The sequence below is a fragment of the Rattus norvegicus genome, chromosome 20, assembly GCF_036323735.1.
Source record: "Rattus norvegicus strain BN/NHsdMcwi chromosome 20, GRCr8, whole genome shotgun sequence".
NCBI classification, from domain to species: Eukaryota; Metazoa; Chordata; class Mammalia; order Rodentia; family Muridae; genus Rattus; species Rattus norvegicus.
Window position 1 is genome coordinate 32,036,934 of NC_086038.1, and position 25,103 is coordinate 32,062,036.

The 25,103-nt window shown below is 42.4% G+C and overlaps 2 protein-coding genes across 7 annotated transcripts in view; one reads left to right on the plus strand and one right to left on the minus strand.

Annotated features, from left to right (window-relative positions):
• Positions 1-25,103, minus strand: part of Ros1 (ROS proto-oncogene 1, receptor tyrosine kinase) — a 151,348-nt gene that overhangs the window by 61,606 nt on the left and 64,639 nt on the right. For 4 of the 6 annotated variants that reach the window (XM_039098447.2, XM_039098445.2, XM_063278975.1 and 1 more), the window contains 6 exons: positions 21,678-21,940; positions 16,396-16,459; positions 15,929-16,131; positions 13,827-14,032; positions 3,289-3,572; positions 1,484-1,663 (listed from right to left, as the gene is read on the minus strand). In XM_039098447.2, the coding sequence (XP_038954375.1) occupies positions 1,484-1,663; positions 3,289-3,572; positions 13,827-14,032; positions 15,929-16,131; positions 16,396-16,459; positions 21,678-21,940 (1,200 nt within the window). 6 annotated transcript variants of the gene reach the window in all.
• Positions 11,458-12,926, plus strand: LOC100911055 (transforming growth factor beta regulator 1-like). Its single transcript, XM_039099148.2, has one exon. The coding sequence runs from the start codon at positions 11,505-11,507 to the stop codon at positions 12,720-12,722; it is 1,218 nt and encodes a 405-aa protein (XP_038955076.1). The 5' UTR covers positions 11,458-11,504; the 3' UTR covers positions 12,723-12,926.

A 25,103-nucleotide genomic window follows, 5' to 3' on the forward strand; every position in this document is an offset into this window, starting at 1 on the left:
GCTTTTCCTTTGATATTAAGTTAGTTTCTTTTTTAATCTTCATATAAACATTACAATTTACTTCTCAATATCTACAAAATAGTTTCCTGGATGCTGAAAGACTGCATTAAACTGACAGATTAAATTAGGGAGAAGCGGCATCTTGACTTCATGTTCATGAAATTGGCCTCTCTGGGCATCTGCTTCACTTTTCTTTTAGTTCTCCCACCAGAATTCGGTAGAATTAATTATATGTTTTATACATATTTTGTTAGGCTTATATACAAGGATTTCATTTGGGGAGACGATAATACAAATAGCCTTATTGCAAATCTGACATGTTTGATGCTGAAAAAATTAAATTTGCAGCATTCTGCAGACTTGCCATATCACTTACTAGTTTTGGGAGAAATGTTATTGACAGATTTTCTGTGTAATTGACCACGTCATCTTTAGGTGAATACCATGTTATTTCTCCCTCTGCACTTATCTGACATTCCTCCATTATAACATGGATCTGAGCTTCTGACCCAAGTCATTTTCCTTCTTTCTAAAGAACTTTTTTTTTCTCTCCATCTTTATTAACTTGGGTATTTCTTATCTACATTTCAATTGTTATTACCTTTCCCGGTTTCCAGGTCAACATTCCCCTAACCCCTCCCACTCCCCTTCTATATGGGTGTTCCCCTCCCCCTCTTCCCCCTCCTCCCCATTACCGCCCTCCCCCCAACAATCACATTCACTGGAGGTTCATTCTTGGAAGGACCAAGAGCTTCCCCTTCCACTGGTGCTCTTACTAGGATATTCATTGCTACCTATGAGGTCAGAGTCCAGGGTCAGTCCATGTATAGTCTTTAGGTAGTGGCTTAGTCCCTGGAAGCTCTGGTTGCTTGGCATTGTTGTTCATATGGGGTCTCGAGCCCCTTCAAGCTCTTCCAGTTCTTTCTCTGATTCCTTCAACGGGGGTCCTATTCTCAGTTCAGTGGTTTGCTGCCGGCATTCGCTTATGTATTTGCTGTATTCTGGCTGTGTCTCTCAGGAGAGATCTACATCCGGCTCCTGTCGGTCTGCACTTCTTTGCTTCATCCATCTTGTCTAATTGGGTGGCTGTAAATGTATGGGCCACATGTGGGGCAGGCTCTGAGAACTTCTTTCGATATGCTTCACAAGGTGGTCTACTTAATCTATGTAATGCATAATACATGGTAGATCAACACAGTACTTGACCTTGCAAGACAGCAGAGGCTTTATGCAGTGCTTTTGACACCACTGAAAGGCCTAAACCAGACAGAAGAGATAGAAGACACATGGACAGAACAGGTCATAGGCTCCCACATCTAATGTTGCCTACTCCAGTCCAAGCTGTGTGCACTTATTAGTCAAGGTAAACAGCGGGTGGGTCTGACAGAATGTGGGGTAGAAGTGAGAGCCTAAAACAGAGACTGGAGGGACAGGCAGACCCCCTTGGAGGGCAACAAGCATGTTGTGTGGACAACTCTGTTACCTGGAAAAGGTTGCAGAGCTGAACTGTAAGCCAAGATATGCTTACTCCTGGGGGCCTTCACCTGGGAGAGGATGGCCCCACTTCCCTTCTTTGCTTGATAAATTTCTGTGTCGTCCTTCATTGTTGTGATCCAATATATAAACTCCCCATCCACTGTTAAACTAATGATTCTTTTTCCTGCTGATTCAAAACACAAGGAAAAACTTAAAGGATAAAGAATTAAACAAAATAACATAAAATTAGGCATCTTAATGTTTCTGCTTTAAATAATGTATGAAGTTACTTTTTTGCTAAGAAAACTGCTGAGTTTTAAACCTTTCAACATTAAAAAACAAACAAACAAAAAACCCGTTTTATTCATTTGACTCAACAGTTTTCTCACTTTTTTTGTACCCAATAAAGTCAAAGTAAACATTGGCACTGCCAGTTCCTTTGGTCTGGACCATGACCAAATACAAATAACTTATATTAGCTGACTGATGAGCTTCCAGTGACTCACCTGCCTCTGCCTCTGCCTCTGCCTCTGCCTCTGCCTCTGCCTCTGCCTCTGCCTCTGCCTCTGCCTCTGCCTCTGCCTCTGCCTCTGCCTCTGCCTCTGCCTCTGCCTCTGCCTCTGCCTCTGCCTCTGCCTCTGCCTCTGCCTCTGCCTCTGCCTCTGCCTCTGCCTCTGCCCCTGCCCCTGCCTCTGCCCCTGCCCCTGCCCCTGCCCCTGCCCCTGCCCCTGCCCCCTGCCCCCTGCCCTCTGCCCTCTGCCCTCTGCCCTCCATCCAGATGTGTGTCACTGTGTACTAAAAATCCAATCTCAGTTCCTCACAGTTGCTAAAAAGAAAGTGTTCTACAGATTGGTCCATTTATCCAAACCTGTAATAATCCTCCTTTTTTGTTTTGAGTTTGTTTGTTTTCTGATACCTTATGGTATATGCATATATACATGTGTTTCTGCTTTTGTATGTATGTGTGTATGTGAGCACATATATATGCATGCACTTCTGTGCATATATAGAGGCCAGAGGCTAATTTGCTATGGGTTTCCTTCTAGTAACCAGCCTATCTTCAGACTAGTCAAATTCAATGAGAATTAAGATTATAATTTGATTTTTTTGTTTTGTTTTATTTTGGTCTGGTTTATTGTTGTTGTTTTATACAGGGATTTTCTATGTAGTCCTGACTAGCTGTCTTGACTCACTATGTAGACCAACCTATCCTCAAATTCACAGAAATCTGTCTGCTTCTGCCTTCCAAATACTGGGATTGAAGCATGTGCCACCATGCCAAGCTAAGATTATCATTTTAATTGGTATTTGTGTGATTGAAATTTATAACCATAGAGTTTATCAATTCTTCTAGACTGGCTGGCCATCAATTCACAGAAATCTTCCTGTCTCTACCTCCTGTATACCGGGATTCCACGTGTGCGTTACCACCTGCTTTTTATGTGGATATTAATGATTCAAACTCAGGTCCTTGGTGTTGTACAGCAAGCACTTTACTAACTGAACCGTCTCCCAAACCCCTGCAAGCTTTTTCTAATGGACAAGAGAGGTTGCTGTTATAAATGAGGGTATACAGGCTGGGGAGATAGCTCAGTGGCATTGCCCAGCACACCCCACTGGGTCTGACAGCCGGCACTTCATAAAACTAATCCTGGTGACACACATCTGTAATCCAAGCTCTTGGGAGGTAGAGGAAGGAAGACTGGAAGTTCAAAAGCGTCCTTGGCTATTTGAGTGAATCTCTGGCCACCCTGGGTTACATGGAATCTATCAAAAAGAAGAAGAGAAGATATGACTAGACCAGCATGTTACCAGGGGTAGCAGGTACCATGATGACTTTCCAACACTGACATCCTTCCAGATCCATGGCCCAGATCTCTTGCTGTTTGGTAAAGTATATCCAAGGTCTGTCTGGATCAGAGGTGTCCACAGTCATTGCCCCACTTAACTCGGATTCTGTCACATTACAAGAACACTGTCTCCTTCCATGCTGGTTTGAGGCCTTGGGTTGTAGAACGTGATGCAAGGTGTGACTGCTAATATTGCAGTAGAACATCTGGTAGCCCAGATCTGAAACTTCTGTCCAATACAGGCGACTATGAGGAAGAAGGGGAACATCCCTTTAACTTAATGCAAAAAACGTGTCACTTCAAATAGTACTTTCTAATGAAGATCAACCGTGCATAATAATGAGAAGACAAGTGCAGCCTTGGGAGTACGTATGCCCAAACATCAGATAACTTCCTTCTGAAATGGAGGACGTCACAGGAAGTCTAACTCAGTGTCGGTGTTGCCCAATGTTTTGTTTTGTTTTGTTTTTTAATAATATGCTGCAGTCAAAGCCCTGGGCTCTAATGACCTTAGGTTTGTAGTTTGAGCACCTTCAGTGGCCATTAATGTCTATAAATTTCTATTTCTTTTATATTTTCACTATACCTTTTCCCACTCTTTGTTTCTGTTTCTCTTTTAAATATGCGTTATTTTGTTAGAAATTAAAAAAAAAAAAAAAAGCAGGGTGAGAGAGAGACCCAACCGCCTGGTCAGGTGGGCACTCCTGAGGCTGCAGAGCGGAAGAGACCACCAACACTGCTCACCCCTGCCCACATCCCTGGCCCAAGAGGAAACTGTATAAGGCCTCTGGGCTCCCGTGGGGGAGGGCCCAGGAGCGGCAGGACCCCTGCCAGAGACACCGCCGGACCCTGAAGGAAACAGACCGGATAAACAGTTCTCTGCACCCAAATCCCGTGGGAGGGAGAGCTAAACCTTCAGAGAGGCAGACAAGCCTGGGAAACCAGAAGAGACTGCTCCCTGCACACACATCTCGGACGCCAGAGGAAAAAGCCAAAGACCATCTGGAACCCTGGTGCACTGAAGCTCCCGGAAGGGGCGGCACAGGTCTTCCAGGCTGCTGCCGCTGCAGAGAGCCCCTGGACAGCACCCCACGAGCAAACCTGAGCCTCGGGACCACAGGTAAGACCAAATTTTCTGCTGCAAGAAAGCTGCCTGGTGAACTCAAGACACAGGCCCACAGGAACAGCTGAAGACCTGTAGAGAGGAAAAACTACACGCCCGAAAGCAGAACACTCTGTCCCCATAACTGACTGAAAGAGAGGAAAACAGGTCTACAGCACTCCTGACACACAGGCTTATAGGACAGTCTAGCCACTGTCAGAAATAGCAGAACAAAGTAACACTAGAGATAATCTGATGGCGAGAGGCAAGCGCAGGAACCCAAGCAACAGAAACCAAGACTACATGCCATCATCGGAGCCCAATTCTCCCACCAAAACAAACATGGAATATCCAAACACACCAGAAAAGCAAGATCTAGTTTCAAAATCATATTTGATCATGATGCTGGAGGACTTCAAGAAAGACCTGAACACACTTAGGGAAGCACAGGAAAACATTAATAAACAAGTAAAAGCCTACAGAGAGGAATCGCAAAAATCCCTGAAAGAATTCCAGGAAAACACAATCAAACAGTTGAAGGAATTAAAAATGGAAATAGAAGCAATCAAGAAAGAACACATGGAAACAACCCTGGATATAGAAAACCAAAAGAAGAGACAAGGAGCTGTAGATACAAGCTTCACCAACAGAATACAAGAGATGGAAGAGAGAATCTCAGGAGCAGAAGATTCCATAGAAATCATTGACTCAACTGTCAAAGATAATGTAAAGCGGAAAAAGCTACTGGTCCAAAACATACAGGAAATCCAGGACTCAATGAGAAAATCAAACCTAAGGATAATAGGTATAGAAGAGAGTGAAGACTCCCAGCTCAAAGGACCAGTAAATATCTTCAACAAAATCATAGAAGAAAACTTCCCTAACCTAAAAGAAGAGATACCCATAGACATACAAGAAGCCTACAGAACTCCAAATAGATTGGACCAGAAAAGAAACACCTCCCGTCACATAATTGTCAAAACACCAAACGCACAAAATAAAGAAAGAATATTAAAAGCAGTAAGGGAAAAAGGTCAAGTAACATATAAAGGGAGACCTATCAGAATCACACCAGACTTCTCGCCAGAAACTATGAAGGCCAGAAGATCCTGGACTGATGTTATACAGACCCTAAGAGAACACAAATGCCAGCCCAGATTACTGTATCCAGCAAAACTCTCAATTAACATTGATGGAGAAACCAAGATATTCCATGACAAAACCAAATTTACACAATATCTTTCTACAAATCCAGCACTACAAAGGATAATAAATGGTAAAGGCCAACATAAGGAGGCAAGCTATACCCTAGAAGAAGCAAGAAACTAATCATCTTGGCAACAAAACAAAGAGAATGAAAGCACACAAACATAACCTCACATCCAAATATGAATATAACGGGAAGCAATAATCACTATTCCTTAATATCTCTCAATATCAATGGCCTCAACTCCCCAATAAAAAGACATAGATTAACAAACTGGATACGCAACGAGGACCCTGCATTCTGCTGCCTACAGGAAACACACCTCAGAGACAAAGACAGACACTACCTCAGAGTGAAAGGCTGGAAAACAACTTTCCAAGCAAATGGTCAGAAGAAGCAAGCTGGAGTAGCCATTCTAATATCAAATAAAATCAATTTCCAACTAAAAGTCATCAAAAAAGATAAGGAAGGACACTTCATATTCATCAAAGGAAAAATCCACCAAGATGAACTCTCAATCCTAAATATCTATGCCCCAAATACAAGGGCACCTACATACGTAAAAGAAACCTTACTAAAGCTCAAAACACACATTGGACCTCACACAATAATAGTGGGAGATTTCAACAGCCCACTCTCATCAATGGACAGATCATGGAAACAGAAATTAAACAGTGATGTCGACAGACTAAGAGAAGTCATGAGCCAAATGGACTTAACGGATATTTATAGAACATTCTATCCTAAAGCAAAAGGATATACCTTCTTCTCAGCTCCTCATGGTACTTTCTCCAAAATTGACCATATAATTGGTCAAAAAACGGGCCTCAACAGGTACAGAAAGATAGAAATAATCCCATGCGTGCTATCGGACCACCACGGCCTAAAACTGGTCTTCAATAACAATAAGGGAAGAATGCCCACATATACGTGGAAATTGAACAATGCTCTACTCAATGATAACCTGGTCAAGGAAGAAATAAAGAAAGAAATTAAAAACTTTTTAGAATTTAATGAAAATGAAGATACAACATACTCAAACTTATGGGACACAATGAAAGCTGTGCTAAGAGGAAAACTCATAGCGCTGAGTGCCTGCAGAAAGAAACAGGAAAGAGCATATGTCAGCAGCTTGACAGCACACCTAAAAGCTCTAGAACAAAAAGAAGCAAATACACCCAGGAGGAGTAGAAGGCAGGAAATAATCAAACTCAGAGCTGAAATCAACCAAGTAGAAACAAAAAGGACCATAGAAAGAATCAACAGAACCAAAAGTTGGTTCTTTGAGAAAATCAACAAGATAGATAAACCCTTAGCCAGACTAACGAGAGGACACAGAGAGTGTGTCCAAATTAACAAAATCAGAAATGAAAAGGGAGACATAACTACAGATTCGGAGGAAATTCAAAAAATCATCAGATCTTACTATAAAAACCTATATTCAACAAAATTTGAAAATCTTCAGGAAATGGACAATTTCCTAGACAGATACCAGGTATCGAAGTTAAATCAGGAACAGATAAACCAGTTAAACAACCCCATAACTCCTAAGGAAATAGAAGCAGTCATTAAAGGTCTCCCAACCAAAAAGAGCCCAGGTCCAGACGGGTTTAGTGCAGAATTCTATCAAACCTTCATAGAAGACCTCATACCAATATTATCCAAACTATTCCACAAAATTGAAACAGATGGAGCCCTACCGAATTCCTTCTACGAAGCCACAATTACTCTTATACCTAAACCACACAAAGACACAACAAAGAAAGAGAACTTCAGACCAATTTCCCTTATGAATATCGATGCAAAAATACTCAATAAAATTCTGGCAAACCGAATTCAAGAGCACATCAAAACAATCATCCATCATGATCAAGTAGGCTTCATCCCAGGCATGCAGGGATGGTTTAATATACGGAAAACCATCAACGTGATCCATTATATAAACAAACTGAAAGAACAGAACCACATGATCATTTCATTAGATGCTGAGAAAGCATTTGACAAAATTCAACACCCCTTCATGATAAAAGTCCTAGAAAGAATAGGAATTCAAGGCCCATACCTAAACATAGTAAAAGCCATATACAGCAAACCAGTTGCTAACATTAAACTAAATGGAGAGAAACTTGAAGCAATCCCACTAAAATCAGGGACTAGACAAGGCTGCCCACTCTCTCCCTACTTATTCAATATAGTTCTTGAAGTTCTAGCCAGAGCAATCAGACAACAAAAGGAGATCAAAGGGATACAGATCGGAAAAGAAGAGGTCAAAATATCACTATTTGCAGATGACATGATAGTATATTTAAGTGATCCCAAAAGTTCCACCAGAGAACTACTAAAGCTGATAAACAACTTCAGCAAAGTGGCTGGGTATAAAATTAACTCAAATAAATCAGTTGCCTTCCTCTATACAAAAGAGAAACAAGCCGAGAAAGAAATTAGGGAAACGACATCCTTCATAATAGACCCAAATAATATAAAGTACCTCGGTGTGACTTTAACCAAGCAAGTAAAAGATCTGTACAATAAGAACTTCAAGACACTGAGGAAAGAAATTGAAGAAGACCTCAGAAGATGGAAAGATCTCCCATGCTCATGGATTGGCAGGATTAATATAGTAAAAATGGCCATTTTACCAAAAGCAATCTACAGATTCAATGCAATCCCCATCAAAATACCAATCCAATTCTTCAAAGAGTTAGACAGAACAATTTGCAAATTCATCTGGAATAACAAAAAACCCAGGATAGCTAAAGCTATCCTCAACAATAAAAGGACTTCAGGGGGAATCACTATCCCTGAACTCAAGCAGTATTACAGAGCAATAGTGATAAAAACTGCATGGTATTGGTACAGAGACAGACAGATAGACCAATGGAATAGAATTGAAGACCCAGAAATGAACCCACACACCTATGGTCACTTGATTTTTGACAAAGGAGCCAAAACCATCCAATGGAAAAAAGATAGCATTTTCAGCAAATGGTGCTGGTTCAACTGGAGGGCAACATGTAGAAGAATGCAGATCGATCCATGCTTATCACCCTGTTCAAAGCTTAAGTCCAAGTGGATCAAGGACCTCCACATCAAACCAGACACACTCAAACTAATAGAAGAAAAACTAGGGAAGCATCTGGAACACATGGGCACTGGAAAAAATTTCCTGAACAAAACACCAATGGCTTATGCTCTAAGATCAAGAATCGACAAATGGGATCTCATAAAACTGCAAAGCTTCTGTAAGGCAAAGGACACTGTGGTTAGGACAAAACGGCAACCAACAGATTGGGAAAAGATCTTTACCAATCCTACAACAGATAGAGGCCTTATATCCAAAATATACAAAGAACTCAAGAAGTTAGACCGCAGGGAAACAAATAACCCTATTAAAAAATGGGGTTCAGAGCTAAACAAAGAATTCACAGCTGAGGAATGCCGAATGGCGGAGAAACACCTAAAGAAATGTTCAACATCTTTAGTCATAAGGGAAATGCAAATCAAAACAACCCTGAGATTTCACCTCACACCAGTGCGATTGGCTAAGATCAAAAACTCAGGTGACAGCAGATGCTGGCGAGGATGTGGAGAAAGAGGAACACTCCTCCATTGTTGGTGGGATTGCAGACTGGTAAAACCATTCTGGAAATCAGTCTGGAGGTTCCTCAGAAAATTGGACATTGAACTGCCTGAGGATCCAGCTATACCTCTCTTGGGCATATACCCAAAAGATGCCTCAACATATAAAAGAGACACGTGCTCCACTATGTTCATCGCAGCCTTATTTATAATAGCCAGAAAATGGAAAGAACCGAGATGCCCTTCAACAGAGGAATGGATACAGAAAATGTGGTACATCTACACAATGGAATATTACTCAGCTATCAAAAACAACGAGTTTATGAAATTCGTAGGCAAATGGTTGGAACTGGAAAATATCATCCTGAGTGAGCTAACCCAATCACAGAAAGACATACATGGTATGCACTCATTGATAAGTGGCTATTAGCCCAAATGCTTGAATTACCCTAGATCCCTAGAACAAACGAAACTCAAGACGGATGATCAAAATGTGAATGCTTCACTCCTTCTTTAAATGAGGAAAAAGAATACCCTTGGCAGGGAAGGGAGAGGCAAAGATTAAAACAGAGACTGAACGAACACCCATTCAGAGCCTGCCCCACATGTGGCCCATACATATACAGCCACCCAATTAGACAAGATGGATGAAGCAAAGAAGTGCAGACCGACAGGAGCCGGATGTAGATCGCTCCTGAGAGACACAGCCAGAATACAGCAAATATAGAGGCGAATGCCAGCAGCAAACCACTGAACTGAGAATAGGTCCCCTATTGAAGGAATCAGAGAAAGAACTGGAAGAGCTTGAAGGGACTCGAGACCCCAAAAGTACAACAATGCCAAGCAACCAGAGCTTCCAGGGACTAAGCCACTACCTAAAGACTATACATGGACTGACCCTGGACTCTGACCCCATAGGTAGCAATGAATATCCTAGTAAGAGCACCAGTGGAAGGGGAAGCTCTGGGTCCTGCTAAGACTGAACCCCCAGTGAACTAGTCTATGGGGGGAGGGCGGCAATGGGGGGAGGGTTGGGAGGGGAACACCCATAAGGAAGGGGAGGGGGGAGGGGGATGTTTGCCCGGAAACCGGGAAAGGGAATAACACTCGAAATGTATATAAGAAATACTCAAGTTAATAAAAAAAAAAATCAAAAAAAAAAAAAGCAACATCCTAAAGAGGTTTTTTTTTAACTGACAGTACAAATTCCATTGAACTTGTTTTGCCACCATAAGAAATTAAAGAAACTGTTAACGACTTAGAAGCATTCATCCTCAAGAACTTTAAATCTACCTGTACATGATAGCCCTTGAAAAAGCTTCATATTCTTTTTTGTTAAAAAAAAATAAAGTATTTCTCTACAATGAATCTCATCGCTATACAAAAGCCTGTACAATTTTTGTTCTGAAGCAAATATTGAGCTGCACTTGAATTTCACACTCTTATCAAAATAGCTGCCTAATTATACACTCTCCACACATTTCGGGACAGCCGTGTATTCTTCAGCCTTATATTCCTCATCCTTATCTGTGTTATCTTCTTCTTCCTCCTCTTCTTCATCTTCTGATTCACTCCTCCTCTTTGAGCCTGTTAGCCTACCAGGACCCTTCTTTCTTGTTTGACCTTTGCCCTTGGCATGATTGGTAGCAATATCCTCTTCAAGCCTCTCCTTTAGTTTAGCTGCTTATCTTTGGCAGATTTTTCAGACCACATCTCACCCAGTTCCTTTGCAGCGTCTCCAACAGGCAGGTCTAGGTGCTGAGTTTTGATCCTTGGATAATGTTGAGAGCAAAACCAGAAGGCAGCAAATGGTGGTCTTTGGGGAGCAGTAAGATCTTTTTTTTTCCTCTTTCCTTTCTCAACACCATTGGGAGGAATGTGATTCTTCATCTCCCTGTCATAACCAGCTTTGTCGCTCTTGGCCAGATGTTCAAAATTTGAGTTTTCCTTTGCAGACACGGTCTTCCGTCTCTCCAGGCATTTCTTTGAGAACCGGGCGAAGTTGACCAAGGAGCTGGGTTGCTTCTTGTGCTCCTCCCAGTAGGTGTGCATGAAAAAAGTTTACCAGGACATTTTGTCCCGCGTCTAGTTGGGGTCTCTTTTGCCCATGCTGCTGGTGCAGCGTCTACCTGGTGCAAGCTCTTCCCTGAGAGCCCAACAGAGATAATTTCCTTCCCCAAGCTCCAGCAAGAACTGGTTTCTATTTCTGTTTCTCAATGCCAATAAAAAACTTAGTTTCAGATCTGCTTCTGCCTCCGCTCCATCCCCTCCGCAACCCGAAGTCCGGAACATGAGCGTGTTGAGCGGCCTGGCTTCCGAGCCGCGCACCCCGCTGTCCAGCAAGGCCAGGATGAAAAGGCTCCCGAAGAAGAACCAGAATGAGAAGTACCGGTTGAAGTACCTGCGGCTGCGCAGAGCAGCTAAGGCCACGGTGTTTGAGAATGCTGTTTGTGATGAAATTGCTCGTCTTGAGGAAAAATTCCTTAAAGCAAAGGAGGAAAGAAGATACTTGCTGAAGAAGCTCCTCCAGATCCATGCTCTAACTGAAGGGGAACCACAGGCTGCCGCTCCTTCCCACAGCTCCAGTTTGCCCCTGGCTTATGGTGTCACCAGCTCTGTGGGAACCATCCAGGGAGCCGGGCCCAGCACTGGGGCCGAGGAACCATTTGCGAAGAAATCCAAGAAGGAGAAGAAAGAAAAGGGCAAAGAGAACAGCAAACTGGAAGTGCTGAAGAAAACATCCAAGAGAAAGAAAATGGAGGGAAATGCTCGCAAGCTGGTCCGGCCCATTGCCCTGGATCCCTCAGGACAGCCTGTGTTCCCCATCGGACTAGGGGGTCTGACAGTATATAGCCTGGGGGAGATCATCACCAACCGACCCGGCTTCCATGATGAGAATGCCATCTATCCTGTGGGCTACTGCAGCACTCGAGTGTACGCCAGCATGAAGTGCCCAGACCAGAAGTGCCTATATACCTGTCAGATCAAGGATGGCGGTGTACAGCCTCAGTTTGAAATCGTTCCTGAAGATGACCCCCGGAATACCATCGTTGGCTCCTCTGCAGATGCCTGTTACGAAGAACTGCTCAGGGCCATCAGTGCCGCAACGGGGAAACTGATGCCTAACCCACTTTCATGTGGCGCCGACTTCTTTGGGTTTTCTCATCCAACCATCCATAACCTGATTCAGAGTTGTCCAGAAGCTCAGAACTGCGTCAATTACCAGTGGGTGAAATTCGATGCGTGCAAACCCAGGAAGGGGCAGCTCTCTCAGGAGCTGCCAGAGAATGATGCAGCTATGAGCCTTGAAGCCTTTCCGACACAGACGTTTGATGATGACCATGAGGATTCCATTCTGCCAGGCTCCCTGGACCTGCCTGAGCTTCAGCATGAAGCCTTCGTGTCGTCTTACCAGCCCGAGTTCCTGACACATGAACCCTTGGTTGACACTGACCTGCAGCACCTCAAGTCTCCATCCCAGTGTAGCCCAATTCAGTCTTCAGACTGAACAGGAAAGGGATGGAGCCCGCTTCCTTGTCCTCATTATGAGTTGTAAACTAAAACTCACTCTGGAAGAAGGCACCAGCTGAGAATCAGGGAAGATACACATTTCGTCATGGATGTTCCTGAGCTGACATTGCGTCCCAGGGTAATCCTCAGTTGCTTTTATTTTTAGTAATAAATATATCTTGGCTGTTCTAACAAAAAAAAACTTAGTTTCAAAATGGTCCATGTCTCTGCTTGTGGTACAATTTAAAAAATCCTTTCCGGGCTGGGGATTTAGCTCAGTGGTAGAGCGCTTACCTAGGAAGCGCGAGGCCCTGGGTTCGGTCCCCAGCTCCGAAAAAAAGAACCAAAAAAAAAAAAAATCCTTTCCAAGCTGGAAAAATTGATACTTGGTTGCTTAATAATAGTCTTAAAGTGATATTTTGAAGATATAAACTTTATGAAGATAGACAGACCGGAAGAGCTTTCACTGGGCCACAGCTCCTGTGCGGCCCATCCTGTTTTGCTCTAATCTACTTCTTGTCTTTACCACCTGCCGCTGTTATAAAATTCACCAATATAAAAATGTGTTATGCCTTTCTTTCTGCTAATTAGCCTGTGGGTGAGTTAGTCAAATTTTCAACGTGTATCAAGATTATAACCTTAACTGTTGGTTATAGGATCAAAATGTGTCCGTCAGTGATTAAGCCTGGAAGTCTAGATGAGAATTCTATCTCTGAGCCTTACTTCTTAGTTTCTCCATTTTGAGTTATGGGGTCTCACTAAATCACTGTGGTTGGCCTTGAACCCACGATGCCTCTGACATCTGAGGAATTGGAGTGACACATGTAGGCCACCCGTCTTGGCTCAGAATTATTTATTATAATTTAATGCAGCTCCAAACCATGTAATCACAGCACCCAGGAGCTAAAACAGGTGGACTGGAGGAGGAGGGAGCTTTGGTCATCAACAGCTACACGGTCAACTCAATGTCAGTATGCACTATGTAGCACCCTTTTCAAAACAAAAAAAAATTATCTTAGTTTACTGTTGTTGGCTTCTAATATTAAGCAAAGATAGTACATTAAAATCTATATCTCTTTCATTGCAGTAAAGATGCTCATACCTTAAGAGGGGATACATAGAGAAAGAAATTATTGCTGTATGGCTTTTGCAAATCTTCACCTCCCTGGGGGATTTCACCTTGTGTTCAAGGTCAACATCGAATATCTGTGTTCCATCTTGCGATGCTTTCAGAGCAAAGTAGAGGTGCCTTGCGATCCAGTCAACAGCAATAACCGCAATGTCAGAAGCCAGCACGTCCTGGAAAAGCTTAACGTGGCGGGCAGCCAAGAACAGTGGTCATCCATTGGCACATTTCCTTAACTGTTCATATCGAACCCGTGTGTGACCCCACACATCCCTCATTCTATCTTGTGACAACTGTACCACAAGCCATTTTCTCATGCTCTATATTCCTCTTAGATTATTTTGGTCACTTGGCTTCAGCTCTAATCTGCAGACCGGGGCTTAAACTCCTCATCTTCAGACATGACGCTTTGTTCAGTTAGGGACTCAAATATCAAACTGCCAACTGAACCTCTCCAAATGAGATACTCCAAAAATAAGAACCAATTGCCCTACCTCATACTTCTTTGTCTCTTGTGCTCTGTATTGTTAAAGATGTCCAACTTAAGCCAAGGAGTCATTCTACATACGTGTGGCTCCCCTTCCCTTTCTTCTCGTATGACTCAATGGGGAACTAGTCTCTTTAGAAACCCCTCCCCAGCTTGGCATCTCCTTTCCCACCTCCTTGACTCTCACCTAACCCCCGGGTTTCTCTGACTCCCACTGCTGAAAGAGAGAGCATTCTTAGACATAATCTGAAGCTGAAGTAGGAGTGTCTATCTGCAAGGCCAGCTCTAAACAGGTGGAAGAAAGCAAGTCAGGAGTTCAATGTCAGTTTAGCTACAAACATAACAGCCTGTGCTATGTGCGACTGGTCTCAAAGCAAGAAAATATGACAAAATAAATTAGAAAGGTTTTTAAAAATACAATTGAACCAGTAAATGACTCACTAAATATCTTTAACAGCTTACTATCGGCTTCTAGACTGACTCCTGACCATTAGCCCACCCACCTCCCCCATTTTAACACCCTAACCCACACTTCCACTCCAGATCCCTCTCCTTACTACCCCCAAGCATGTCATGGCTCCCTGTTCCCCTGCCTTTGCTCTGGAGCTCCTTCTGCTGCTTCTCTTTACCTTTTCCTGGCTCATCTTTATGCAAGACAGATTTCTGCCATCTTCAGAACACCTTAACCTGAGCTGTGACTCCACCATACCCCGCCCTCTGTATAGCATTTATACTACTCTCTCTTTGATATTGATTCATATTTAGTGAGTGGCTGCCACAGATCAGACACTGTGCTGTATGTGTTCATTGATCACCCCATTTGATCTCCGTGGGAACCCAAAGATCCGATACCACTAAGAGAGTCAATGCATTCTGGTCTCAGCTCTCATAAACAGTGCAGGTATACGTAAGTCCTGTGAAATCTGATCTGAAGCATACCATCTTAGTCATTGTGCGATGCTGCCCTTCTAGGGTCATAGTAACCATAGAGCAGCTCTGAAGAGCAAGGCCTGTAATGCTTTGTCTCCTCGTACAGTTGAGATCTAGAAGGTTCACCAGCCTCCCTCGCAAACTCATGCATTGAAGACACTGTGCAAATCTTGCAGCTATTGGGAAGAGGTGAGCCTTTAGAGGGAGTGCTTTGTGAGAAGTCTTGGGGTCACTGGGTATGGGACTGTGGAATCCTGGTCTCTTTCTGTCTGTCCTCTCAGACAGAGATGAGCAGCTGAACTGCCCAGGGTACTATTTACCCTGAAGGGCATCTTCACCACAGGCTTAAAAGGGACAAGGCTAAAGGACTACAGAGGAAGCTTCTAAATCTGAGTCAAAAGAAACCGTTCTCTTTTCTCGTTAGGTGGACTCACTTGGATACCTGTTCTAAAAGAAGCCATCATCCTCGATAGCCCCAGAAGCAAACACAGTTCCTTAAACCCATAACCAGCCTTGACTGGCATGTGGCACCTTTCTATACTAAGGTACGGCTAAATGACCACACATTTAGCTGCCCTTTCAATCATTCTCATCTGGAAGCCCCATTGACCAATCACTTTAATGACATCGTTCACTTCAAAGGAATCCCAAAGGAAAATACCTTGGAGCTGGAATGATTGTGCAAATTCAGAAGGAAGAGTGCATCTCCTTGAGCGAAATACCCCATTTCATCATCCGCTGTGTACCCCACTGTGCTGACGGCTCCCTCCAGGGAAAATGTCCACACAACTTGATTTTGGTCCATGTCTAAGAACTCAATCTTATTGCCAAGAAGAGATATGAGATATGGACATGGCTTGATTTCTGCAAGCAGAAAGTTAGACAGTACAGGTAAGAAACAAGCTTCAGGCTAGAAACCACCAGTGGTGTTGAAAATCTGTGGGCCACTTCAAATTCATCTCAGGCCCTCTGATCCTAAGTTTCTTCAAACTACTTTGGTGTAGGAAATAAAAAGGTAATTTATCTGACTTTAACTTTTAATCCAGAGCTGCCATTCCTACTCCTAAACATACCAACCAAAAATAATACTTTCAAATCACCATTTACAGATTTCTGGGTAACAAATACCTGATGTTTTAGACATCACTATATCAGAAAATGGTCCTGGCCCTTTGGAGGTGAAGACTCGAACCTACAGAATAAAAAAGGAAGAAAAAAGTTTAAATATATTCATAAGTATTCTCATTAGCAGTAAATTCTGTGACTGATAACTTATGCAATATTCATTGCATATGCCCAAAATGCATTATAAGTAGTTTGAAGTCATTGTTAACGTCGAAGTATATTTTAATAAAAACTGAGGGAGAAAACATTGGGCTGTATCCACAGTTGGTTTTCTGATGTAAAAAATAAAAGGGTTGGAGAGAGGGGAGAAGCCATGGCAGCAACAAATGCCTCCCATTGGTTCATTGGAAAAAGTATGTTACTGGGAAGTGGCTTCGAGGTTTCAGAAGTTCAAGCCAGGCCTAGTGGCTCAGTGTCTTTTCCTGATGCCTTTGGATCTGGATGTAACAGTCTTGGCTACTTCTCCAGTACCATGTCTACACACCACTGCTTCCTGCCATATTAACGACGGACTGAACCTTTGAACTGAGGAAGCTTCTCTGATGATGGCTGAGCAAGGCACTGATCTGCAGGAAAGAAGAAAGGAAGGAAGGAAGGAAGGAAGGAAGGAAGGAAGGAAGGAAGGAAGGGAGGGAGGAAGGAAGGAAGGGAGGGAGGGAGGGAGGGAGGGAGGGAGGGAGGGAGGGAAGGAGGAAGGAAGGAAGGAAGGAAGGAAGGAAGGAAGGAAGGAAGGAAGGAAGCCCTAGCTTTCACTGGTGGCAGCCCACCCCTCCACATGCAATGATGGATGGCACCCATACCCTACCCCACAGCTCTACTTGCCTCCCAGGAGTCCTGCTTTAACCTGGGACATACAGAATGAAGGACCAAGATGGCAACACTGACAAGATTCACAGTTGAAGATACTGAGATGCTGAGACCTGATGCTTTAGCTCCCTGATTGATCTTGCCTCAAACTGATGCCGCTTCCAGAGACCTTTTTCTGTAATAGCTTCACAATGGATTGCTGCTCCTAGATAATCATAGTTCTTACAGCCTTTCAGATTATACCACTCAGGACTTCAGTTAAGCCCTGAATTTTCTCAGCAAATAGAAAGTGGACAACGAATACTCAGTCTCTTAAGTTGGGATGGGTGGTTTGGTCATTTTGAGTCATGATGTTGTCATATTAGGGGATGATTACAAATAATTGTGGTCTTGGACAGGAAGAAAACAAAATATGGATCTTAGACCACAGATTTCTATCTTTCTTCTTCTCTATCCTTTCTTACTTGAATAAATGGTAGGAGGTTAAAAGGGAAAAGGGAGATATAGGGAAAAAAGGGAAATATTAAAAGAAATTAGGTAAGTATGGAAGCATTATTGAATCTTCTCTTAAACAAAAGCATTTTGTAGCCATAATCTTACATTGGTAGATATCTTTATGTTTTGATGAAGAATTGAAGCTATATTTTCTTACATTGATACAAAATTTTGTATATTGATACAGATTTAAGGTTTTCACTGGTATAAATCTTTGTATATTGATACAAAACTTAAGGTTAGTTTGTTACAATATATTTGTATTTTTCAACTCTTGTATAGATATTATGCCTATGCAACTCATTTTAAAATACAAGGCTTAGTCCTAGTCCTTTTAAAAACTGCTATTATTAATGTTTGGCAATTAAGATATGCTATAAATAAGTAGATGGTCTCAAAGCCTCAGAGATCCACAGAATATATCATTTAAAATTATTTCATTTTAAAAGATAATTTGACTATGAGACAGGTCTTTTCCTGATAGTTCCCTAATTCCAATTCGAAGAAGATGATAAGCATCAAAAAACCTCCACATGGAGTTGCTTCAAGTGTGACAAGCTAGCCACTGGGCAAAAAAAATGCCTTAAATTCATCTGCAGACAAAATGTTGTCCAAAAAGGACAAATGAATGCAGGATAGTCAACTGCAAAGCTCTGGCAAGACAGAGTAACTAAATCCTTCACAATTTCTGTTTCATATTCTAGTCTAAAAGAATGAATGAAGAGAGATGCTCCAATGTTGTAAAGAATATTGGGGACTATCTAGATAGCAAACAGTCTGTCATATAATTTTTGGAAGCTGCATCCCTACACTTCTTGCATATTCAGGTAATATTCCTTCTCAAATTCTGGTGGTATTGAATACTAGATAGTCATAATCTTACTGTAAGCTTAAATTGTTTAGGATTTAAGAAGATATTATAAGTCTAAGAAGATGTTTTTAGGTTAGTAATACAAGTTAGGATAGAAAATGATTTAGATACAAAATTCCAAACTCACCAAGATAGTATAGATAATAGAATAGTTCATCTCAATTGCCAAATATAAATGGACTGGCTATTATAAATGTATACAATACCTTATGGTTTTTATAATTGTTATAATTGTACTCAATTTATATCTGAGAGGAAAAGAGCCTTTTATTGGAATAAAAAGGGGAAGTGTTGAGGGTTGAGGTTTGGTCTCTTTCTGTGTATTGGAAGGCTAAATAGGTCCCCCAAGGCCTGGTTACTACCAGGCAAGAGAGATTCCACACATACAATGTTACCTTGCTCCTTAATTTAACACTATTGGTTAAATAAAGATGCTTATAGCCAAAAAGCGACAGAAGAGACACGGATAGGGTTTGGGTCCTGGGCTCAGGGTCTAAGTAGAACAAGTTGGGGAGAAAAAGGTGGAGCAAGGAGGGAGTTGGCATGGTGTAGAAGCTGCCATAAGGTAGGTGAATCTTCAAAACATGGCTGTGAAGGCTGGCCAATTGGACTAAATAGCAATCCAGATAGAATATAGCAAGTTATAACTTGGGGTTATTGAGGGGGAAGTAGATTCTAATAGCTTAGAGGGTGGATATCTGCCCAGATCTAGTGCTGATTAAAGCTTATTACAAACATAAAGATTGTATTTTTTATCTGGGAACTGAATGATCAAAGTTGAATATAAATCACAGATAGAGATAAAATACAATAGTAACCCAGACTCAAAAGGACATGAATGGCATGTACTCACTGATAAGACAACATTAACCACAAAATGCATAATGGCCATGATACACCCCATAAACCTAGGAAGTTAAACAAGAAGGAAGGCCCAAGTGAGGATGCTTGAATCTCACTTAGAAAGGGGGAATAACATAGTTGTAGGAGGCAAAGAGAGGAAGAGAACTGGGTAGGAGAGGGGATGAAAAGGGGAATGGGGGGGTCAGGATCAGGTGTGGGGAGAGACAGTGGAGAGGGACAGAGGGACAGGAAAATGAGTGGAAATCTGTACCTACCAGGGTTTGGGAGTGTGGTGGGGCAAATCTCTAGGAAGCCCCAGAGACCTGGGATAGGGGAAACTCCCATGAATCAATGAGGGTGTTCTTAGCCAAGATACCTTACAGTGGGAATATGAAACCAGAAGAGGCCACCTTCTGTAGTCAGGCAGAATCCACAGTGGACGGAAATGGACAACAACCTACCTACAAAACTTTCAACCTAAAATTCATTTTATCTGAAAGCAATTCAAGGACAAAAAATGGAGTGGAGACTGAGGAATAGCCAACTAATAACCAGCCCAACCAGAGACCTATAACTCTGGCAAGCAGAAAGCACCTGTCCCTTCCACTATTAATGATACTCTGTTATGCTTGTAGATAGGAGCCTAGAGAGGCTATGTCTAGCAGCCGACTGAAACAGATGGAGACATTCATAGCCAAACATTGGACAGAGGTTGGGGACTCTTTTGGAAGAATTGGGGGAAGGTTTAAAGGACCTGAAGGGGATAGAAACTCTACAAGAAGACCAATAGAGACAACTAACCTGGACCCTTGGCAGCTCTCAGAGACTGAGTCACCAACCAAAGAGCATACAGGGGCTGGAGTAAACCCCCCAGCACACAGGGCTGTCTTGACTGGCCATAGTCAAACCCTGCAGATTCTTAATGCACCAGTGTGGGGGGATACCTAGAAGGGGCCACCCCGAAGGCAAAGGGGATGGGGGAAAGACTTTGGGAGGGGGGAATTGGGAGAGTTGACAATGTTTGGGATGTAAATAAATAGAAAACAAATAAATTAATAAAAGTTTTGAGTTTTAAAAAATAAAAAAAGGTTAAGAATGGTAAATATTCCCATTGCATGGAAAAGGTCTGGGGAATTATTATGTAACACAGACGTGCTCATGTACTAATTAATTTCATCGTGTCAGTCATTCCCCAGTACTGGTACAACTGGTCACTGGTCATCACACCTGGAACTAATCAATAGTCATCACACCTGAGACATATACAATATTTACTTATCAATTAAGTATTTTTAAATAAATACAAGGTCTTCAACTGTTTCCAAGATCAGGTTATATAAAATAGTTGACATAAAACTGTACAAATTATGGTAAGCTAAACTGACTATACTTCCTAAAAGGAGGCTTAGAAGGAGAAAATAGTCAAGCCTCCTTATACTTGAAAGCAAGTATGCATTTCACATACATTCTATTTGGATCCACATAGCTACCATAGAAGTAGAAACTGGACCAGGGTTACATGGCATATCATTGCCTGGTCACGCAGCCTTGGGACTTAGCTGACAGACCCAGGGATTAAGTGACAATGAGTACAAAACAATTGGTCATGGTAAGTAGCCTACGAGTACACAAATACAATGCTCTGAACCAAGACCAAAACATCCTTTACCTAAGCTGTGCTCTCTGCCCTATGTACTTCTGACCACTTGATTTCCCTGCTCACTGTGGAATTAAATTATTACAACGTAGGAATTTGTTCTTTTTGTTTTGTTTTGGATTTTGGTTTTTTTGAGATGGGTTTTTCTGTGTAGCCCTTCATCTTGTAAATCAAGCTTGTCTCAGACTCACAGAGATCCATCTTCCTCCCAAGTGCTGAGGTTAAAGGCATGGACCACCACCTCCAGGCCAAGGTAGGAAGTCTTAGTCCAGTCTTTTAATGAACCATCCATTATTACACTATTAAAACTCATATTACAGGACTGGAAAGATAACTCCCCAATGCTAGACCCCCAACAAAAATATCAAAATTTATAAAATCCAGGAGCTGGAGAGAGAATGAAGAGATGGACCCAAATTCAGTTCCCAGTACCCTCAAGGGGACTCATTGCTACTTGTAACTCCTGTTACAGGGATCCAGTGTCTCTGGCCTCCATAGGCACCTCCACATACATGTACATATGTACATGCAGAAATGCAAAAATGCGATTTAAGACAATGAAATTAAATTCTACAAACAAAAGGGTATCTATCCCTGCTTTCTCTCTCATACCTGGAAGGAAACAATATACCCAGGACTCATGGCTTCAAGTTGAAAAGACATCACCGGCGGTGTAACGCTGACAGATACCCAGTCTTCCGTTGATTTATTTGTGCCACTTTGTTTAGATATGTGGTAGAAGATTTCAGATTTGGTTAGCACTCCATTTTCATGCTTAGGTTTATTCCACCTAAACTCTACCACGACTTCATTCTTCCTGGTGTATCTTCCAAGTGACAATATAAATATTCTGGGGTTCTCTGGTGCTGACGGAACTGAAAAGCCGAGGCACAGACAGACAGGGTGAGATATACCGCAAAGCTGAGTTTTATCACCCATGATCATGCTAGAGACATCTTGGCAAAAAGCATTTCTCATTCCAAGTACTCGTAGGCTACCTACTATGATCAATTGTTTTGTACTCATTGTCGCCTAATCCCTGGGTCTGTCAGCTAAGTCCCAAGGCTGCATGACTAGGCAATGATAGGCCATATAACCCTGGTCCAGTTTCTACTTCTATGGTAGCAATGTGGATCCAAGTAAAGTTGATTGCTCTCATTCTTAAGGCTCTACTTAGAGTAATAATCTACAGTTTTCTTTAGAAGCCCATCTTGATATTTTAACAAGTCTTTTTGATGTTCTTACATCCTATCCAACAATGTCCTTACATCCTATCCAAAGATGTCCTTACACCCTACCCCATGTCCTCTTACTACTATTCAAGCTCATCTTTCTCATCTGTGCCCCAAACAGATGAAAGGTGACTGGTTATCCCTAAGAAAGTATAACATCCACTCTCATCCTGATAGAGTGGCTTAACTGATGTTAATTATTAGGAGGCAATGATTATAACTTCCCTTCACCCAGTTCAGGAGGTAAACTACAGCATATATGGCTTCTGACCTTTATCATGCTAAACCCTGAAGGAAGCAAAAAATGGTGGAAATGGCTGATAGATATCCCAAGAGTACAGCTTGGGTATTCCATCCTCAGTTATGCTAAAGTTGAACCAAGCCATGCATTCCCAGGTCTTTCTACTCCACATATCCCTCTTCTGTCATGAAAGTCCTGAGCAAGGTCTCACACCTTCTGTTTCTGGTCTCATTGATTCCTAATGTCCGTCACTCACACCTCTATTCTATCTACAGTTCCTTTTACACTGTTTGCCTCTCATTGTATGATACCTTGAGGGAGTTTGGATAATAATAGCCCAGATAAGCTTATAAATTTGAATGCTTAGTAGAATTAGGAGATGTGGCCTTGTTAGAGCCTATGTGACCTTGTTGAAGAAAGGGTGTCACTTGGAGTGATGGCCTTTCAGGTTTCAAAAGCTCATGGCAGCCCTCCCCCCATACCTCTTTCCCCTCTCCCTTCCTCTCCTCCTCCTTTTCCTCCTCCTCCTCCTTCTCTCTCTGTCTATCCATCTCTCTCTCTCTCTCTCTCTCTCTCTCTCTCTCTCTCTCTCTCTCTCTTTCTGGTGCCCATGGATCAGGACATAAAGCTCTCAGATTCAGGGCTATACCTGCCTATGGGTAATGAACCAACAGTAAAACCTATCTCTTCTCTCACAATCCAGCTAGTTTCTGCACTGAAAGGCTTTGCAACCACAGCAATTCATGTACATCTCCCTCTTCAAGGAATACTTGAGGTGGGTTGACAAAGTTGTAGATTTTATAGCATTATCTGACTGCTACAGGCCATGCTTCTCAATTAGGTTATCATGGCCTCGTTTCTATTATACTAGAAGCATATATATTCATTTCCACACTGTTCTATGGTCTCCATAAAAATGAGTTATGCTTATTCCTTACTTAAGAGTCTCTCCAAATCTAGTATTGAAACAATATATACTAAGTGCTTAATAAAGATCAGTGAGCCTGAAATGGTTGGAACTGGAAAACATCATCCTGAGTGAGCTAACCCAATCACAGAAAGACATACATGGTATGCACTCATTGATAAGTGGCTATTAGCCCAAATGCTTGAATTACCCTAGATGCCTAGAACAAATGAAACTCAAGACGGATAATCAAAATGTGAATGCTTCACTCCTTCTTTAAAAGGGGAACAAGAATACCCTTGGCAGGGAAGAGAGAGGCAAAGATTGGAGCAGAGACTGAGGGGATGCCCATTCGGAGCCTGCCCCACATGTGGCCCATGCATGTACAGCCACCCAATTGGACGGGATGGATGGGGCAGGGAGGTGCAGGCCGGCGGGAGCCGGATGTGGATCGCTCCTGGGGGGCGCAGCCGGAGTGCAGCGAATGCGGAGGCGGGTGCCAGCAGCGGGCCACTGGACTGGGAGTGGGGCCCCCGTTGAGGGAATCAGAGGGGGAGCTGGAGGAGCTTGGGGGGGCTCGGGACCCCATGTGTGCGACGATGCCGGGCGGCCGGGGCTTCCAGGGACTAGGCCACTACCTGGAGACTGTGCATGGACTGGCCCTGGACTCTGACTTCATGGGTGGCGGTGAGTGTCCTAGTGGGAGCACCAGTGGAGGGGGAGGCCCTGGGTCCTGCTGGGACTGAACCCCCAGTGGACTGGACTGGTTGGGGGAGGGCGGCAGTGGGGGGAGGGTTGGGAGGGGAACAAAAAAAAAATCAGTGAGCCTGAATACTTGTTTGCTGTGTTGCAATTATACTGCAGTATGGACCAAATCCCATTATTCTTCCTTACTACTCTCAATATCCGTCAGATGTGATAGGCCCCTTGAGGACCCACTCTGGGATAAAATCAAGTTCATTTCCACAGAACCGCACTATCAAACCTGGAAACCCAAGACAATGTTAAAGCCTATCCTGATTCAAATGCTACCTAGGGCAGAACATTGCCCATTTTCCACTACGATGCTATCATGAGATTCATTGGTAAATATTATTGGCTAAATCCTACCATTAAAAGTTCACACCTGATTTTGCCCATTTTTTAATTGGGCTGTTTGCTTTCTTAATGCTGAGTTTGAGGAGGTTTTCATATATTTTGGTTACAAGTCTTTTATCAGAAATGGAATTTGCAAATATTTTCCTCCCAGTCTATGGCTTTAGTTTTCCATTCTGTTAACAATGTCTTCACAGAGCAGATTTTAAATTTTAATAAAATTCAACTTATTAAAAAAGTCAAATTTTAACAAGGTCCAATTTTCATAAAATCCAAACTAAAGTTCATTTTTTTCTTAAAAAAAAAGTTCACACCTGAGTGAATGTCTCTTTCTACTGTGCTCCTACTACTCGCTAGATCCTCTACCGGAAGTTTATAGAAGTTAAATTAATATGATACAATCACTAACCAATATTTGCAAAAAAATTAATTCAATGAGATTGACAAAATTCCAATAAAAACCCTGGATTAAGTTCTTGACACTCAGTAGCTTTACACTTGATCTTAGCCAAAAGGCCGAGAAGCGATCAGTAGCTTTTTCATACAAGTCTCTAGTGGGCTTT